This window comes from Varanus komodoensis, unplaced genomic scaffold, assembly GCF_004798865.1.
Source record: "Varanus komodoensis strain SLA01 unplaced genomic scaffold, ASM479886v1 scaffold32, whole genome shotgun sequence".
Taxonomy (NCBI): domain Eukaryota; kingdom Metazoa; phylum Chordata; class Lepidosauria; order Squamata; family Varanidae; genus Varanus; species Varanus komodoensis.
Genome location: NW_025335798.1, coordinates 1,975,773 through 1,995,962, shown reverse-complemented (window position 1 = coordinate 1,995,962; position 20,190 = coordinate 1,975,773). Strand labels below are relative to the sequence as shown.

Here is a 20,190-nt window from a genome sequence, read left to right as displayed (position 1 = left end):
ATTCCTCACCTGGTTCCCTTTTATTTCTTTGTATCCATGATGCCTTTCCCCTTACTTTAGTTTCTAGATCCACTAATTCCACTGTTACCGGACTGAGCCAGTCAACAGCTGGAGCAAACCCAGGTGGACCCCAGACCCGAGCCAAACAGAGCCTGAGACGAGACTTAGAGCCAAAATCAGCTTTATTCTAGTGCACTATAAAGGGAGACAAAAGGGGACATTCAGCCCAAAGCAGTGTCTCAAAAGTTGCACCCCAGTACATGTGTTTTATACCCTAGGCACTTAAGGTGCCCACCGTGTTGAAGCTAAGCAGATCTGGGGCTGGCCTGGGCTGTATAAGCAGGGCATGGGGATGGGGAGACATGTCGCTGTGCTTTATTTGCTCCACCAGCTCATTCAGCATAAAGGAAGGAAAAGCAAACACGCCTTGCCTGACAAAAGCAGCAGAGCCAAGTGGGCATGGGTGCCACTGTTTGGTTTGTCCTCACTTTACCTCAGGGCTGGAAAACAACTTACGGCTTCACCTGAAATTAAAATGAGCTCTGCCGGGGCCCAGGCCCCGAGAAACAGGGCCAGGAATCAGAGACCACGAGAGCTCAAAAAGTCCGCTGCCGCTCTCGGGACGGAGCTCCTCCAGCGCGGAGGAGCCGGCTTAAACTGGGACTACTGTTGCCGCGCCACGATTTAAATCAGAGCGCACCCTCGTGTCCATTCCTGAGGCTTACAATGTGCCTGGAAACTGAAAGTACTGATAAATTGAGCAGGTGCAGCAGGAGCTGCCACGTCTGCCAGTCTCAGAATGACATCATGACTGGTATCCAGCGTCCACGCGCAGGGGAACCCAAGCCTTCCCGAAGTACAAAGAAATTTTGTGTGGGATGGAAGACGCGCGGGAAGCATCATAGTATTTTGGCAGTGGGGGTGGGGAGTAGCACGTGCCGGGCGCAGTGGGGGAGTGGCGATGGTGGCATCAACGGGTTTCCCAGCTTCAAAAAGCATGTTACTTGCTCGCTATACGGCTCCAACGAAGAGGGAAAGACATTTTTTACATGTTCAGAAGAAACATTCCCTTTTGAATTACTTCCCGTGGTAGTTCCAGGCTGCATAGAGGAGACATGGGACTTGTACATTCCCGGTTCTGCCCCCCCCTCCCAGCTGGGGATAATGGGTTTGGTCAGATAAGGAGAGAGGCCCACCTGCCCCTGGCAATTAAGCTGGTTGCAAATCCTACTTCCAAACTTTGCACTGAGTTCCATTTAACTGTCCCTGAAATCTACATCACCGACCCGCCTTCGATTTGGACTTAAGGTGGAGCAAAAAAACACACCTGCCTGGAAGGTATAACGCCGAGCGGCGACGCAAGATCCTCCTTTAAGCCTGCAGGGTTACGCGGAGGCCCGTCCTATGGCCAGGCTGTGGCGGTGACGTGGCATTCCCACGTGCTCGGAAATAGAGCCCGGAATCCAAGTTGGGCTGGGCGCAGGAGGATCCTTGATTGTATACTGTCGTGTCCTTCTTTCTCCACTGGCTGTAGTAGAAAAGGAGAAGGCTGCACGCCTCGGCCTTCCCGTCCCTTGCTGCTGCCCTCGCTTCGGACGAAGGGGACGATGCTAAAAGCCGTGATCCTCATCGGAGGCCCCCAGAAAGGTGAGCGCCGTCGGGCATCCCAACGCGGACGGCCAAACTTCGTTCCTGCCCACACCGAGCCGTGCTTATTACTTGCTCTTGCCGGTAGACTAGTTTTGGTTTTTTTTTAAGCCGGGTTTTCCGGATGTTTTGGACTACAACGCTCATGAGCCCCGGCTAGCATGATCGATAAGCGGGTATGATGGAAGTTGCACTGTATCTAGAGAGTACTTGGTTGCGGGAAAGCTCCATTAGACCACATCACAAGCCTCTCCCTGCCCTGGGCACACTCCCAGCTAACACACCTCCTAATTGTGTGGAAGCCCGTCTCTTATTTTTGCTACTGAGGCCAAAAGTTGGCGGGCGGGGAGAAGTGGGGGGTGGTTCATTTCTTTCCACAGATTTTAAAGTCAACAGTGCAAACAGCTTTTTGATTATTTGGGGAGGGAGATAGAGGTAGAGAAAGTTTAGGGGAAGGCTCCTAGTTAACACTGCTGGTTACAGGACCATGGCTGCCCCTTTATCTGCAGCATCCAACTGTTTGTGCAGGAAAATTCTGCCAAAGGTCCTCTTAGGTAGTGACCATTGTGAGGGAGAGAAAGAGGGGAGTGATGGGGTCACACTTTCTTCTGGGAAGTTGATTTCCAAATGCTTGTGTGTGAAACTTGCATGGTTACTAGTGAGGAACAGACACACAGGGCATATTTTAAAAACTCTTCTTTTTCTTTTCCCTTCAAATGAGCAAAGGCTGGATTTTGGATTGGAAAATAGGCCAGGGATGGAGCTTAGAAGAAATTACCCTCTTATTGCTCAAGTGTTTGAGTTATGCATTGCTACCTGCTTTCAGGAAGCTCTCTGTGATGCCGCCCCTTCTTCACCTTGGCTTTCTGCTCACAGCAGCAGACCACTCACCAGAAAACAGCCTTTGGTGTGAGATGTTGTTGTTAACTGCTGTTAAGTCATTCCAGACACCTCTCTATATGGGAGTTTTATAATGTTTTACATTTGTTTATAGGAATTTTATATTGTGTTTTTATTATATCCATGACTGTGTTTTTATTGTACTGTGGTTCTTTGTTGTATTCTGAGAAACTGTTGTGAACTGCCCGGAGGATATTGAGCGGTATGGAAATAAAATTGATGATGATGATGACAATGTGCCCAGGATAGGATTGGTTGTGTCTTAAGGCTGGAGGGGTGAAACAGGCCTGCAGCTCTGTGATCTTCTTTCCCCTTCCAGGGACCCGCTTCCGACCCTTATCCTTCGAGGTGCCCAAGCCCTTATTCCCTGTGGCAGGAGTGCCCATGATACAGCACCATATTGAGGCATGCACTAAGGTAAGCAGGGGGGAGCACTTCCGCTTAGCTCTAATGCACAATAAAACAGCCACATAAGTAAGATAAACTGTCACAGAAAGGGTCTGAGATGACTTTGAGGGGGTTATTCTGTCAGGAACCTGCATGACCTTCTTACAAACATAAGAAGCTGCCTTAGCCTGAGTCGGGTCCTTGATCCTCCTAGCTTACCTGGCTGACCTCGGCTCTCCCCAATTTCAGGCAGGAGGCCTCCCAGTCCTGCTCAGAGGTGCTAAGAATCAATCCCAGGGTCTTCTGCCTGCAAATCAGGTGCTCCACCACTGACCTGTGACTCCTCCTGTCCTCTACAGGTGCCCAATTTGAAGGAGGTTCTCTTGATCGGCTTCTATCAACCCAATGATGCCCTCAGCCGCTTCTTGGTGTTAGCCCAGCAAGAGTTTAAAATCCCCATCAGGTGGGTGTCCTGCTGCCATGGGACAGAAAAGTTAAGGAAAGGATCTGGCTTCAGAATCTGCCACCGAGATTCTGTCTCGGCACCCCTGGGCCTATTGAATCTGCCAGTGCAGATGTATGCAAAGTGCATGTGTATGCACTTGCCCATACATTATGATGCGCTCCCCAACCCCATTTTGCACACATGTGAAATCAAATTGAATTGTCATAGTCTATCCTTTCTGGATTCCATTGGTATTTAACCTTTACATTGTTTTCAGTTATACCCCTGTGTGTTTATGTTTATAGATACCTGGCTGCCATTTCATGTCTCTCTCATGCAGTGCATTTTAGTCCACGAAGCTTTATGCTATCATGTGCGTGTTAGTCTTTAAAGGCCCATAAGACTCTCTGTTGGCTTTACTGTAGCTAACTAACACAGCTACCCCCTTTGGAAATGACAAGCAGCCTTCCTGGTGTAATTGGGCTATCACTCCCATCCGCCCTGGTTAGCCTAACTAACAGTGAGGGAGCTGCAGTCCAAGCACCTCTGGAAGCCCCTGAATTGCCCATCTCTGACAGAGAGGAATCTTCCACCTACTGCAAAATAAGCCTCCCCTGACCCAAATCTTCTACAGGTACCTGCAAGAATATGCCGCGCTTGGCACAGGTGGTGGCATCTACCACTTCCGGGACCAGATCCTGTCGGGTAACCCGGAAGCTTTCTTCGTGCTAAATGCCGATGTCTGCTCGGAATTCCCTCTCAATGAGATGCTCAGCTCCCACAGGCAGCGTGGGGATCCTGACAGTTTTCTCATGCTCAGCACCACGGTAATGGCCAGTCATGGACTGAATTGCTATGGGCTTGGAAAGACAGCGCTGCTTAGGGAAAGCAGTCGGGAAGTGGGGCTAGCTGTCTGATCCTAATCTGAGGCAGGGCCTCTAGCCTTCCTCAGGCCACCTTTGGAGCCTGGCTGCTCAGCAGTGCTACATGTTGCAGCTGGCAACCTCAGTCAAGCTTCAGTTTGGCCGTGTCCCCTTCCATCCTTGCTTAATGCTCCTGTGATGGTGTTCTTTCCTTGCAGGCCAACAGGACGCAATCTCTGAACTATGGCTGTATTGTGGCGAATGCTGACACACACGAGGTATGCGGAAGGCTGGAGAGAAGAGGCACGCCCATGTGGCGAGTGACACAAGGGTGAACTGTGGGCGATTCAGGACAGATGAAAGGAAGGGGTTCTTCACTCAGCAGCGTGTTAATGGGTGAAAATGGCTCCTGCAAGATGTATGACGGCTGCTAACTTGGATGGCTTTAAAACTGGATTAGGCAAATCCATGGAGGAGAAGGCTATCAATGGTCACTGGTCATGATGGCCAGGTGCTCCCTGGTATTGGAAGCAGGATGCCCTCTGTATGCTAATTGCCAGGAAACAGGCTTGGGAGGGTGCTGTATTCTAGTCATGTTCTAGTTCTAGGCTTCCCAGGGGCTCTCTGGTAGTGGAAACGGAGGGCTGGTCTGACCTGGCAGGGCTCTCCTACGCTTAGGACACTCAGCATGCCCTTCCTTGAGTCCGGTTTGTCATCTTCTGGATCCAGGCTTCAGAGGGAGCAAACCCAGCATTGTGTGGGCAACTCTCCCATCTCTTCTCTCTTCCTGCTCATCAGTCACCCTTTCTCTCTAGGTGCTGCACTACGTGGAGAAGCCCAGCACTTTTGTTAGCGAGCTCATCAACTGCGGCATCTACTTGTTCACGCCGGCCATCTTCTATCACATCGGGTTGGTCTTCCAGCGCAACCAGCAGGAGCTGCTTCTGTGAGTGTCCTTCGCAACTGCGCCTTTGTGTCCTTCCTGTTCTCGGACAGCAGCAGCGGGTCACTCATCTGCCATCTCTCTCTCTCTGTTTCTTTTCATCTTTTCCGTCTCCTCCTCTTCCTTCCGCCATCCCTTGCCCACATGTAGGGGTTCATGCATTGGGTAAGTGTCAGTCTCTCCCTTCATCCTGCATGACCCTCACCCAGCTGTGGCCGTAGCTCTGCTTTGTGGGGCTTGGGCACTTAGCCGTAGAAGCAGCATTTTAGTTCTGGTTGCTGGAGGATGCGGCAGTTCTGCACCTGATAGCCAGTGGGAGCATTTGTTTTGCACTACCTCAAGAAACCCCCTTCTTCTTACTGGTTGCTGTGCTTTCCCATTCCGTCAAACCACCCTGTGGTAATTTGCACCTTTTCCTTGGCTCCTTCTCCCAGAGAGGAAAACACCAATGGCTGGCAGCGAGCTGAAGCCATCCGACTGGAGCAGGACGTGTTCACGGGACTGGCTGGGCAGGGGCGCCTCTTTGCCTACAAGACAGACGGGTTCTGGAGCCAGATCAAGTCTGCTGGGTAAGGAGGAGAAGGCTCAAGAAGCCTGCAGTTAGTCCAGCAGCAAACCATGGGTTCACCTCTGGGTTGTTTAGTCCAGTGGTCCCCAACCTATTTGGATGCATGGTCACATCTGGGAATTTGAGAAAGTGCTGTTGGCACCGGCACAAAATGCTTAATCAGCAGATTGCCACTTTGGTATCTACCTGTTGTCTTTATGGATCTCAGGCTGCAATTTATTCAGTAATTACATTCGTGTCTTAACTATTGGACATGAAACAAACTGTCTGCTTAATAAAGGACTGTCTGAATTAATTGCTGGTGATCCAGTGCAGCTAATGTTTCTTTTGAATATATGTTTGCCATATCCAGTAGTTGCTTTCTGAGAGGAGGTTATAACACCAGTTTAATTCTTGTACTGGAACAGTCTTTAGTAACCACTGATGGGCATGCTTCAGCTAAAAGGCTGCTATTACAATTGAGGAAGGATGAACATTCATCTCCCATCGCACAATGGACTGAGGACTTTAGAATGCTTTCAGTATTTGAACAGGTGACAGATAGATTCTACCTGCACATGGGTACTTCTTTGGATATTTAATCTGCTTTTGTTAAAGCCTATGTATAATTGTTGGAATGCTGCATGTATTTCATAAATATATTCATTACTATGGATGCGTACAAATCCATGCACATCTATTTAAAAGAGGAAAATCGAGATTTTTGTTTTATGGGTTCCGGCAGGTGCTATGTTGGAGGCCCATCCATGGGTGCGGTTGGAGGTGCCCATGGGCACTGCATTGGAAATGCTGGTTTCAGCCCTAACAAGCGTCATACTCCCCAAGAAATCACTTGTGGACTGTGGAATGCAAGGAGAATATGTTGCTATGTAGGCAGCGTGGCCAATGGCTAGTAATGCCCAAGTCCAAAACATCTGGAGATCTACTTTATTGTTCATCCCCTTGTCAAGTATTGATTCAAATACTTCTCACAGTTTTGCAAGCTGGGGATCCCAGGATTTGTTTTCTGAACAAGTGTGTGGGGTGATAGATTGGTGCATGTATGTATGGGACTTCAAAACATGTCGGCAAAAATTGAATGGCACTGCAACAGTCGGAGGAACTACTGAACATACCTTCACATGCTGGGAGATAGATGGGGTGAGTGGTGGCTGACGACAGATCCTGGGCACAGCCATTCGCTGCTCCTTCCTTCTTGCACGCCCTTCCATAGCTTCTGATTTCTGTGAGTCCCAGCTCTGTATTCTTCCTTTCTATTTCTCCAGGTTTAGATGCAAAAAAAAAGTCAAACAAATAAAATGTGTACCTCTGAAGTAGAAATCTTAATTATCTGTGGTTGATTTTGATTTTGGAACTGAGGTATATGTCATATAGGTAGCAGGAATCTCAATTTAAGAAAAAGAACTTGAACTTTCCAAGTGGGTACTGAATGGGGTGGGATGAGAAGGGACATTGCTGGTGAGGTGAGATGGAAATAATCCGTCCCATGTGTTGTCCTGCCCCAGGTAGAATACAACCTTCTCCTTTCAGGATATGAGCCTTTTTTTTTCTTTTTTCTTTTTTGCGAGCTGGCCATTCATTCATTCTTCCTCTCTTTGTCCTCAAGAGGTTGTTCTTAGGGGGCTGGTCCTGTGTTTGGGGACAGGTGCAAAGCATAACTCCTTCTTTGTTCCCTTTGCCAGGTCTGCCATCTATGCCAATCGCCTCTATCTAAGCTGCTACAATCAGTGCCACCCAGAGAGACTTGTCCAGAATAAGCCTGGTGGACCCACCATCCGAGGTATCGGCTGCCTTCTTTGCACTCTGTGACACAAAAACCCAAATGCATTCTCTTGTCAAATTGTCAAGGAGTCGTTGCATGTAGCAATCTGTCAACAGGACTGCTGGAGCCAGAGACCCCATCTTAGGAGACCAGTTTCCAAGATCTTCGGGTCTTGCCTCTATCCTAGGTTACTCCAAAGCGTGTGATGTCCCTTCTTTCATTCTCTAGTGTGAGGTAGTATTTTTTATGTATTGATTTGGAAACAAATCAATGTGTTTAACACATTGGAGAAACTATGTTCTGTGTTACTTGGTTCCCTATGGTGAGGCAGGACTCTTTTGCAACCCAGTGCACAGTCTGTGTTAGGGTAGGAGGGAGTGACCCTGAACTGTTTCGTGCTGGACATTTGTACTGCAGCTGGAGGACTGCACTGTAGCAAAACAGACCCCTGTAGTAAAACTTTTCAAGGAGGGGAAACAAACAGAAGGACTGACTCTCTGGGGGCTTCTTTTCCACACAGGAAATGTCTACATCCATCCCACAGCTGTGGTGGATGCCAGTGCTGTGGTAAGTATAACAGGTATGGGGCGTTCAGCACCTTGCCTCTAATGTAGGTGGGGCCCAGAGGCTGCTTGGCTGGGTTTTAAGGGCTGTGCATTGCCCTGTGCTCTCTGGTGCCTGGAGCGCTCCCGCCCCATGCATAGTGGAGGGAGCAGATGGAGGGGTGGTGCTTACAGGGCTCTTTTCTGACCTACCCCGGGCATTTCCCCTGCAGCTAGGTCCCAGCGTCTCAATCGGGAAGGGAGTGACAATTGGAGCTGGAGTGCGCGTGCGGGAATCCATCATTCTGCATGGAGCTTCTCTCCAGGTAGGTGTTGCCCCGCGTTCCAGCGGATCAAGAGCCAGTGTCTCCCCGCACCGGAGAGCAGAGGCACTCAGCCTCCTCCAGCCCGAGGGCTGAGTTCTGCTTCAGCAAAGCTCTTGGGGACCAAGCGGGTGGGGCTGAAGACAAAAGAGGCAGGACCCATTCTTCAAAATCCCAGAATATTTTAACTTAAAACTCTTACTACCAGTACATAAGACTGAGGAAAGGCATTTCTTGTGTGCTTACTCTTTATAAAAAAAGGGTTGAGGAGGAAATTGTGTCCCACCATCCTCCAGTTGGATATTAGGGGTGATGACCTATGGCTTTCTAAATATGGGTGGACTACAACTCCCATCATCCCTGACCATTACCTAAGTTGACTGGGGCTAAGGGAATCCAACAGCATATGGAGAGCTCCATGTTATCCAACCATGCTGTATACAGTGGCAGGAACTCATGCCACTGATGCTGGGCTGGGGCTGTTACAATTACAGCTCGGATTAGAAGTGGGATGTGGTTTTGTGAAAGGTTAGCACTTTTCTTATTTCTCACCATTTCTGTCCATGTCCAGCAGGTGGCACTAATGCACTATAAAGTTTGGTGGGGGTTCCTATTCAAAGTGACTTGTGACACCTTAAAGACTTTCCAAATTGATTCTGGCTAAGCTTAATTTTATTTCAGTCAAGTATGTTAGAAATTCAGCCTGGAATCCTATAGGCAGCACTCAGTAAGGCTTACTGCTGAGTAAACAAGTATAGGATTGCACTGTCCAATTGTTGATTCCAATCCAGCTGAATTTGCTTGACAAGAAGTATGAAACGGACACACACTTAAATTGTTCTTCCATCATTTTCACTTCCATAAATGCAGGGTATAAACTTATTTTGGGGTGGAGGTACTGGAGGATTATTGATCTCTCCTCCTGTTCCCCCCACCCTTCCTCACGGTGCCCCACTTGGTATTTCCAGGTAGGGCTGTGCGCCCTATGAACCAAGGCTGAGCAACCGCTTTCAGCCTGAGCAACAAAGGCAACAGAAGTGGGCCCAAAAATCATCATATTGCAGCTTTAGGGCACATTCCTAGGCATGTTGAGACAGAAATATGTCTTGGAGCTCCCAGCGTTCTTCAGCTGGCATGGCTAAAGCTCCGACAGCCAGAAGCTAAGCCTTAGGAGAGGCAGCTGTGGATATCCCTGTGCTGGACCGATGGACTGGCTTGGCATCGGGCAGCTTCCTAAATCCCCTTTCCATTCGGTAAGAATATCCATAGCCCCATTCTAGCATAGTTAACTCAAAAATGTGCCCCTGCATCCAATAGAAGTTGCTCTTTAGTAAGGATGAGGTTAGATATGCAGCTAAAGATATCTCTGCATTTAACATCAGAGAGAGAGAGAGGCAAATACCTGCTGGGGAATGGGAGCTGATAATTCTTGAGAGTGGTGTGTGCAAGGAGAGGGTAGAACCCCCTGCTGTGGCTTGGGTGAAAATCACTCCTCTGAAAAGTTGATGTTTGCATTAGGTTTGGGAGGTAAACCATCTGCATTTGAAGGTGTAATTAGCATCAGGGCCGCAGCAGCAAGGTAAGAGTTAAGCTCCCCTTCCTTGTCTGCTTGATGCTGAGATTTATCAGCCGCTGTCCCTGTGCTTTAAAAATGCACTCGAAATGCCCAAGCTGTTCCAGTGCTCTGGAACTGTGCCACAGCAGGAGCACGGTGGGGCATTTTAAATGGTGGCTTGAGATGGGCATCCGGCAGCAGGCCCTGCAGCACCCAGCTCCCAGATTAGGGCAAGATCGCTGGCCTGCAGGGTAGGGTCACCTGGGCGGTGAACCACAACAAAGAGGCTGCTGCCGCTGCCACTGCCGCTGCTGTGTGGCACTTCACCTCCTCCTCTCCCGCTCTTTTCCCACAGGACCATACCTGTGTGCTGAACAGCATTGTGGGCTGGGATAGCACCATTGGAAGATGGGCTCGTGTGGAGGGCACCCCCAGCGACCCCAACCCTAACGATCCCTATGCAAAGATCGACAGTGAGACGCTCTTTCGGGACGGCCGCCTCACCCCCTCCATCACCATTCTGGGTAAGCGTCTGGACCTCTGGGCTCTCCTCCTCCAGGGAGTGAGGAAGACCTTCCGCATTCCTGCCTACATCTCTGCTGGGAGGTGCCCTTTCTCCCTCCTCCCTCCTCCCTCCCTTGCATCACTGATGCCTCTCACTGCTTCCTCCCCCTAGGCTGCAATGTGACCATCCCTCCCGAAGTGGTCATCTTGAACTCCATCGTCCTGTCCCACAAGGAACTCAGCCGCAGCTTCAAGAACCAAATCATTCTCTAATGGGGCAGGAGGCAACCTCCCCCTCTTCCTCAGGCCTGATGCCAGAGAAAGGGCCACCGTAATGCACTATTGGACCCACTCTCAAGCCGCACCCTGCCGTTGGGCCTCCTGCTCTGGCATCGGTTCAGATTCCCCTCCAGGTCTGTCTGTGGAAGGGGGCCATGAGCTTCTCTTTCTGGCTTCAGGGGTTTGAAGCAGCTCACCTGCTCGCTGCCCTCCAGTGGGAGGAGCCGGCCTCACCCTGATGCCCTGGTAGTACCTCGCTGCTGAGGAAGGAGGTTAGTGAGGAAAGGCTGCGGAAGCACCAAAGCTGTTGCCTTCTCTTGGTGCCCAGGCTGTGGAGAGAACCTGGGGTGCAGCTACCTGCTCCCTTGGATCTTGGAGGTCACCATTCAACACACCCAGTTCCCCCACCCCAAAGCACCTCTCCTGATTTCCCGCCGAGAGGATGGATGCAGGTAGAGTGGGGGAGGCAGTGCAAGGTCAGAGCAGGGGCTGCAGTCCATGTAGCAGAAAGGTGGGCAAAGAACCACTGCTTCTTCCTCTTGCACCTGTGTATAAGGCACTGAACAGGCACCGTGGGAGTCTGCTGCATAAATGTGATCTCTCATCTGTATGCCAAGCAGCCTCGGTTCCTTTGTAGTGTCAAGAGCCTGCTTTCCAACCTCTCAGATGGCGGCGAGGAGGAGGGTACACCGAATCTGCTGCTGCACCGCGTACCCTCTGCAGCAAGCTGAAGTGGTGGTTTCTTTTAAGGCTCCAAGACGAACACACCCGTAGTCAGTGCTAGTGAGGGTCCGGCTGCAGCTGGATGTAACAAGCGTGCATTGAGGCAAGTCCTTGAATGGGTGGGCTTTTCCGTTTATGGCAGTATTGGAGGACAGCATGGGGCCCTTCAGGTGTTGTTGGACTGCAGATACCTTCAGCATGCGCTATTGGCTATGTTGGCTAGGGCTGATGGGAGTTGTGGTCCAACATCTGGAGGATCCGTTCCCTGCCCCTGATTTAACGGGAATAGCTTTTCACAGGGGTTGCAACAGGAGCCTGTATTGGGGTGAGAGGGAGAGGAGACTCAGTATGCATGAATTTCCCAGATTCGGGCTGAATTGCACCAATGCAGGACGAGGAAAGTTCTTCAGCCATCATATTTACATTAGTAGGCCTATGCTCAAAAGGACAAGGGGTTATTAGACTGATAAAAATGCCCTGATCTGATTATCTGTAGTATGGATTAGTTAAAATGGTACAAACCAACATGTAATCTTGTTATGAGAACAAGGAAAAGATTTTAACTGCTTCATGCAATGGAACTGCAGGACCTGTGTCTGCTAAGCCACCCCCGAAGGAGTCCAAACTCCTTTTCCTGACACGTTAGTGTTGCAGAGGTAGTAAAGTTACTGCCCCATGTAAACTACTTTGTGGACATGTTCAAAAGCAATATAGAAATATTTTAAATAAGTACTGGCAGATGGTATAGCTTTTAAAGGAAGTTAATGAGCAATTCCCCTAAGAGATGAAGGAATGTTTGAGGTCTGCTGTGTCTTCCCACTTGCATGCTCAGTAATGGGGATACTCTGATGAACCAGGAGCAACACTGGAGAAGATGGTTGATGAAGACCTGGAAGGGACAGGAAAGGTCCTGTAGTCTCACTCCCTGGCATTGAAGGAAGTCTACTGCTACACTTGATGGGTGGTCGTTCAGCCTCTGCATGACAGCCCAAACAAAGACCACACCTCTTTCTGGGCAACTGAAAGTGCTTCATCCTGTTAAACTGAAATCCTTTTTCTTGAAATCTGAGCCTGTGGGCTTGGTGCCACTTTCTGGTGCCACAGCAGCCACGTTTCCTTCCATTCTCTTTACCTTTCCCAGCCTGTTGCCCTCCAGATGTTTCAAACTTCAGCTCCAGTAGAGTTAGCATGACTAGTGTCCAGGCATGCAGCAAGCTGAAATCCACAACATCTGACGGGCACCAGGTCAGGGAAGCCCTTCCCATGGCTCCCATATTACCTCTTAATCATCTCTTCTGCTAGCTAAAAAGATACAGCTCATTCAGGATTTCCTCATGGGCCTTCATCTCCAGGTACCTGCAGGCAATGGAGTTCTATTTGGAAGTGGTTCTGTTGCCTGTGATTGCATCAAAATGTAAGCAATAAAGAGCCTCATCTATGGCTGCAGTCCCTCACAGTACCAGACACAGACAATTCCCTTTATCTCCCTGCTGCCCCCATAGGAGGGTCCTCTGTAAATTTACAGTGATGAAGATATTGACACTTGGGTGCTGTGCATTTACCCAGCGAGGTGAAGGGGGTGTCTGTGTCTGCATCCCTTATTTGGTATCTAGTCCAATTATGTGGCTTGCCGCTGCTTCTGCTATGAGTAAATAAATACAGATTATATGTAATTACATATTTAAGAACTCTTGAGTTGCAGGCCTCTGCAGAATGGGGTTGGCAGCTGTCTCTTTGTTGGCTTGCGAAGAAAAGGGGATCGTAAACTGCATTGCATCCGGTGCTGGAGATCTCCATTGTCCCCGGCCAGGATGGGGGACATGTTGGCGAGGGGGTCCCTGTGGCTCTGGAGGGCACCAAGGTGGGGAGTGATTCCAGCATTAAGCCTGGTGTCTTGAGGGGCAAGGAAGTTTCCGCCTGCTCTGAGCTTTGCCCATAATTTCAGACAGTTTACTGTGAGTCCAACAGGACCTATGGCTTGGCTAAATTCCCAGTGGCCCCTAATTTGGGTAGGTCCATTTTGCATTCTGCTGCTTGTCAAGGCTGAAATACTGGTTTCATTTATAAACCCAGCTACAAGTCCAGGCCTCAACTCGGGCATGCAAGAGAAGTGCTAGAATAGCATAAAGCAATTCCTGCCTTCCACCAATCTTGAGAGAATGTCAGTAAATAAATGGAGTAAAGATTTGTGTAATTAGACTTTTTATAAAACAGGTTGCAAAGTCCCCTATCAAAGGCTCCTGAAAAAGGTTAAATAGTCACGGCATATGCAGAGGCATCCTTTTGTGGATTAGCAAGTGGCTGCATGATAGGAAATAGAAGGTAGGCATAAATGGTCAATTTGCACAGTGGAGAGAGATAAACCGCAGGGAGCCTCAAGGATCTATAATGGGACCTGTGCTTTTTAACATATTCATTAATGACTTGGAAAAGGGATTGAAGGGGAAGCAGCAAAATTTGCAATGATAAATTATTCAAGGTAGTTAAATCTAAAGCAGATTGTAAGGAGTTCCACGGGGATCTTATAACAGTGGGAGAGGGGGTAATGAAATGCAGTGTTGATAAGTGCAACAAAGTACATTTGGGGAAAAAATAACCTCAGCTTTACATACTCTCTGCAGAGTTTGGAAATGGCCACTTCCATTAAAGAGGACAGGCTGCCTGGCCCCATGCACCCAGGAGCCATGCTGCAAAAGAGCCAGCCAAGCCTGAGCTAGTCCCACACTCTGGGGGCCAGCAAGCTGCCCAGGGAAAGCCTGCCAGCAAGACACCAGTGCATCAGCACCCGGCTGCTCCTGGTATGCAGAGGCCTGCTGCCTCTGAGAATGGAGGTAATCTATGGCCAGTATAACTAGTTGCCATTGATAGCCTCCTCTTCATTTAATGCTTCTAATCCCTTTTTTTCAAGTCATCCAAGTTGGTAGCAAATCCAGCTTGCTTCAGCTTACTGGTGGTTCTGTCCATGACTGGTTCCAGAGGGCATCAAGGTGGGGTAGTGACTTCGGAATCCCCGAGAACCAGCCTCCGAGGAGGCTGGGCAGAACCTTCAAACGAATGCAGTGTCTGGCCTTTGCTTTCCATGGGAGCCCAGTCCAGAGGAGAGGGCAGGTGCCTCAGTTGTCTGGGCTTTGAGTTGCACTGAAAGCGGCTTGTCAGATGATCCTCAGAAACTTGGAGTCAGTGCTAATTATCTTATTTTTTAAAAAGAACAAAAGAAAATATTGGCAAATATACAGAAAAGAATGATCAAAACCACAAAGATACAGAAAAGTCAAAATTAGAAAAGTCAAGCTGCGTGTGTGAAAATGCCACTTCATTGGGTGCCTGAAATGGACTTCCTCAGTTTGATTATGGGTGGCCGTTAGCAGTTGCCCTTCTATCTAGTTCTGGACCAAGGGAGGATCTGAGAGACAAGGAGTGCAGAGCCTCCTTCAGTCTGAGAACCAAATTCTCTTCCAGGGATGTACTTGAGGCACTTATTGCTGTGCTGGGCAGAGCCAGAAGCAAAAGGAGCAGGCCTACCCCAAACACCAGCCTAGATTAGCTTAAGGTTCTTGCTGCTGGTAAGTTAAGCCTTAGGAGAAGTCTTTCACCTTTATAGAGTAGGAAAAATGGCAAAAGCTGCTAAACCACCAAACAAGAGGGGCTGGGGCTGAGGGAAAGAGCATGTCCTTTTGAGGAACTCCAGGGGATTGGACTGGGGCCCCTGCTGGGCTTGAGGTTCTGCATCCTGTCATAGACTTCGGGCCATTTATCCCAGAGGAAGGAGGTCTGGCTCCATCTAGGTAGAGTCTGGCCGAGTCTTCTTCCGACACGATGCTCTCCAGCAGTAACGTGGACAAAGGGCCTGGCACCCAGGTGGGGCTGATGTTATGGATATGCAAAATGCAATCCACTCCAAGTATTCAAGATACTTTGTTTTTTGGTACAAGAGAAAGAAAAAAGCGATATAAAGGAATGAACAGCCCTTGATGTCCTGTTCTAAGCAGAATGCCCGCCTGTCGTCATTTACCTGCATGGAGGGGGACTCCTTCCAGATGCTTGGACGGGCTGTGCCCAAGGCAAGTAGCCTCACCATTTGCTCTTTCCAGAAGGTTATCATGCTGGCCTGTTGCAGCGAACAGTGAAGAATCTTGTGGCATCTTATGCCAGAATAAAGTTGTTAGTCTTTAAAGTGACACAAGACTTTTCTATCTTTCTCTCTCTATTGTTGTGAGGTTGATAAGGGGTAAGGATTAACCAATCAGGTAGGTGTTGGGGGATGTTGAATGCTACATTTATTCTTATTCTTAAATTGCATCTATACCCTGCCTTCTTTCCACATATGACAAACCCAAGGCAGCTTGTATAATTCTCCTCTGCTCCATTTTTTTATCCTCAAAACAACCCTGGGGAGGGAGATTAGACCAAATGTCAGTGACAGGGCCAGAGTTACCTATTGAGTTTTGTGGCCACATAGAGATTGGAGCTCCTGAGTTCCAGCCCCTAACCACTACACCGTGCTGTCACTTTAAGGTATGTCTGCCATTGGCTACAGGATGGAAGGAAGCCCATGATAAATGTGTGATCACTTTATGCTGGCAATCCAGGCAGGTGAGAAAGAGAGGAGTTATTTCCTCTTGGTTACTGGGTTTGAATAAAGATGGGTGGTACCAACTTTTTGAAAGAGAAATCAGTGTCTGGCCAGAGTTAGCATTTCTCTGCTGTAGCCCTCAGCTCAATGTCCTCTAGGGGTGCTGGACAGCAATTTCCATCACTCCATCCTATGTGCCTGTCAGCTGGGGATAATGAGAATTACTTCCAACACAGCTGGAAGGCACCAAGTTGGGGAAGGCTGCTGTATGTGAGGCAGGGTAAGAGCTACAGTCCTGCCCAGTTGGTCAGGACTGGGCTGTGTCATGTTGCTGCTTGCTCCCTCAGCAGACCAGAGCAGGCTTTTTGGTGGGTTCTTTGCGGGGTTGTTAACCATGGTAGCAACCTACCCTGCATTGGGTTTGCACATTACAATAAACCATGGTGATTGCCCTCCATGACTTGAATAATTGCAATGGCTATGGGCATGTGCCACAATGCACTGTAGCTCACATAAGTCATGGTGGGCTGCAGCAATTACGTGAACTAGGCCATTCTGTGGAGGGCGTTGCTCAGCTTGGTAGGTCACAGGTGGCACAGACCATTGGCTATGCTGGCTGGGGATGCTAGGAGTGGTAGTTCTGGAGGACATTCAGTTGAGGAAAGGCTGGAGTACCAAGTGAGGCAGGCTGTTGGTCTGAGCCGATATACTGTTTCAGGTCCATGCTGATTTCACAGGAGATTTTCGTGTGTGCTGAAATTAGGCCGAGCTATTTGTGCATTTGACCTCACTGGTCCAGTATTGTCAAAGCTTAAAAAATATGCTCAGAGACCATAATGGCATAAACAGCGCCTCTTGATTTGTTGCTGTGGCCTGAGGTAAATCTAAATTAAAAGTTTGGCAAATAATAATTATTTTCCCTTGTCAGATTCAAAGTCACTCTAAGTGCTCTGCCCCTTGGGAAGAGACTGGGATGCTGCAGAGAAAATCATAAGATCTGGAATCGGCTGTGTTAGGGCTTGCTGGCAAAGTTGGGGCAGACAAGTGTCTTCCAGGAGGGGGCGCTATGCAGATGAGGATAAGCAGGGCATAAAGCTGAAATGGCAAGCGGGCCAAGCCTTTTCCTTTGGTCTGTCCTGAAGTCAGGATGCTTCCTAGTGTGGAGTTGGGAGAGCAGCTCTGGAAATCACATTAGATGTGCAGGAATCCATTAGTCCAGCTCAGAGTCCTGGCCTGCCACTGGTGGCATCCTGATGGCAGGAGCTCAGTGTTGTAACATGATTTGCTGGTGTGTGACTGAACTGCCTTGACGCAACCTAAAGAGCTACAGGAGAGGGAGAGCAGGCAGGCATTCAATTGGTGAAACTTCCCTCAGTACAGCTTCTCTATGCAAGGAAAGGCAGCATTTTCTTTTTACTTCGGCCCTCATGCAACTGCTGAAAGGCCTTGGAGACCTGACAGAAAAAGAGAGCCACTTGCTTTTTCTTAATGGAAGGTATGCAAGGGTGTTTTTTAAATTTTTTAAATGGAAGTAACTGCTTGGTTTGGGTATGTCAATCTCTCTGCCACGAAGTGGGAGAATTAAATAGTAATTCTGTGGTGGTGCAGCTCGCAAGAGTACACAGACATGTGGCAATGCAAGGAAGGAGCAGGGTGGAGGTGAGGAGTTTGTATGGGGTTCTCTGGAGCATTTTAGCACCACCTCCCATCAAACAATGTTTGGTAGCCAGGAAGGGCATCCTTGAGATGGGAGTTGCTGAACTTCACCTGCCTTGGGGAAAAGCAGCGAGTGTTATTGTTGAGCCAGACTGACCAGCACACTAATGAAAAACAGGTTTCTCACAGCCTCATCTCTATTCTGTACCCATTGTTCTTGCTAACTTAGGTATTACTATGATCTTAGCATACTTTTAAGGAGTCCTAGGTAAGTGCGAAGGACCACAGAAAAATATAGCTCCTTCCTTACTCCATGTTAAAGATTTTACTGAATGCTGGGTGCTGGTGCAAAAAATAGCAGGGAAAGATGTACAGGACATCAGATGGAGTAGAGATCAGCCTGACGCCCACAGCTGGGCAATCATAACATTTATGTTACTTAGTGACCTGATTTCAACGTAACACTAATCCATAATTTATTTAACCCATGATTAGCTGATGGTTTCTTGTCCTACCCAGGGTTTGTCTGGTAGACAACAGAGCAAACTGTAGTTTGTTTTCTCAGTTTCTAGGTTGTTTTTTTCCCATCCTCCTTTGCCTACTCTCAGTATCTCAAATGGCTTTATGTTACTGTAGTAATGACCTATAGGGTTTTTACCAGTCTTTCCTACTGCCTGGTGAAACCACATATAGATTTGGGTTCACACATAGCAACAAGCCATGGTTTAAACAACCCAATTAACAATCAAACAACAAGCCATAGATTCTTTTTCTGGGCTGTTCATAGTTAACAATCCATGGATTGCCAACATGGCTGGATTTTCATAAAATGATGCAGAATTCACCAATTCATACCATCTGTTAATGTTATGTGTAATCCAAGTGTTCATGTCTGCTCCTTCAATTCACTTTCAGGCTTTTATCTGAGCATCATTCAGTTGTGGAGCTTATTTGCATGGGGTCCTATCCAGACAAATAGATGGCAAGTTGTAAACATGGAATGACCTTTCCGTGCTGCACAATGTTGTTCCACTGATTTCAGGATTCCGATGCAACCTGCTGCATGCTGTGCTAGGGCAAGTCTTTTGTACAACATTGCATAATGTATCATGTAACTCACTTCATCCAATACCCAGGAACTGAGGAAAATGTACTGAGACAGGCCATTGGTCCACCTAGCCTGCTACTGGCATCCCTGACTGGTGGTAGCTCTCCGGGATTTCAGGCAGGAAGTTTTCAGACCTGGAGACTTCACTACAAAGCAGGTGCTTGACTGCCAAGGCACAGCCCCACCCTATCTCCCTTTTTACTTTACCAGTTTTCAGGTTCTGCTCGATTGTTTCCTACATTGTTGGGATGCTACCCAACATGGTGTGGGAAGGGGCTGAGGTGATAGTTCTCCCCCAAGCAATTAGAACTAGTGCAGCTGCTTCCAGGGGGCCACAGACCCCTGGCTACAAGGCTGGGTGGATTTGCCATGTTGTCCTTATGGGGCAAAATTGCTGCTTACACGCTTGATATCACAGGGAGCTGACAAGGTGCAAGTTGCACTGCTGTTTGTGCAACACTCGCATGGAATGGTATTGGTGCTACAACTCTTCAGCATGTGCATATCTGGATCCATCCCAGGAACTCTGACAAACAGCCCCAGGTTTAAATTAATCCCTAGACAACACTGGCCTTCCTTCATCTGCTGGTAGGGGATTTGCCTGTATGATTGATTTAGGTCCCGGTCCAAAATTAGACTGAAAATTCCTACAAATAGGGAATGTTGAAGGCTATAGGACGTTCTCCATTCTAAACATGTATAGGACTGAACCCTAGTCTTTCTGTGGTCTCATTCCTCTGAGTTCTTCTCCATTCTTGGTATGCTCCGTTTTAGGTCTGGGCTGTATTTGGCCCTGCAGCACAGCTGTCAGCCAGCAGAGGGCACTGCCACCATACTAAGATTTATAACAGCCAATTTGCTAAAAATTAGATTTCCTGTTAAGTATTGAATTTTACTTATACACTCCAGCATAGCACAAGCAGCCTGCTTCTCTGTGGATCTGTCTCTCACACACAAGGCACGCAAGCACACAACTTTGCCAACCACTGTGTGACAATTTGCCAGGTCAAGCTGGGATCATCCTTAGAACAGGCCCAGAAGGAGAGAGAGGAACATACTTTCTTCCATGGATGCACAGTCAAAATCCCAATGCAGATTAGCTTAACATATTTTAACCAGGCAGTCATGCTCACAATCAGGTGATTAAAGAGTACTAAAAGGGCAGGATTTCCCAAGACTTTGAGCATATATTTGGGGGGTAAGGGGGGATTTTAATCTACACATGTGGTTGTTACTGCAAAACAAGGGGGTGATAATTACTCCAGTTTAATTACCATGGAGAACAAAGCCTTGCATATGTGATGCTAAGGTTTGGGGTAATGCATGGTGCTGTCTGGCATAATTGTCTTTCACAAGCTCTTTCCACGCTGCTATTGCCTCCAAGGAAATACCTTAAAGTCCAGCATGGTGTG

General features: G+C 48.4%; 1 protein-coding gene across 3 annotated transcripts; it reads left to right on the top strand.

The window, feature by feature from the left end:
- Window positions 1–1,468: 1,468 nt before the first annotated feature.
- On the top strand, window positions 1,469–15,615 carry GMPPA (GDP-mannose pyrophosphorylase A). Of its 3 annotated transcripts, XM_044438375.1 has the most exons (13): window positions 1,471–1,647; window positions 2,867–2,964; window positions 3,294–3,397; window positions 4,014–4,206; window positions 4,461–4,520; window positions 5,058–5,188; window positions 5,336–5,350; window positions 5,620–5,754; window positions 7,436–7,533; window positions 8,036–8,082; window positions 8,291–8,383; window positions 10,291–10,459; window positions 10,612–15,615. In XM_044438375.1, exons 1-13 carry the CDS (start codon window positions 1,608–1,610, stop codon window positions 10,710–10,712), a joined length of 1,284 nt encoding a protein of 427 aa, XP_044294310.1. In that variant the 5' UTR covers window positions 1,471–1,607; the 3' UTR covers window positions 10,713–15,615. The 3 variants fall into 3 exon arrangements, with proteins under 3 accessions (XP_044294312.1, XP_044294310.1, XP_044294311.1); XM_044438377.1 differs by lacking the exons at window positions 10,291–10,459; window positions 10,612–15,615 and adding an exon at window positions 9,899–9,978 and having other exon boundaries at window positions 1,469–1,647; XM_044438376.1 differs by lacking the exon at window positions 5,336–5,350 and having other exon boundaries at window positions 1,472–1,647.
- The last annotated feature ends 4,575 nt before the right edge of the window (window positions 15,616–20,190 follow it).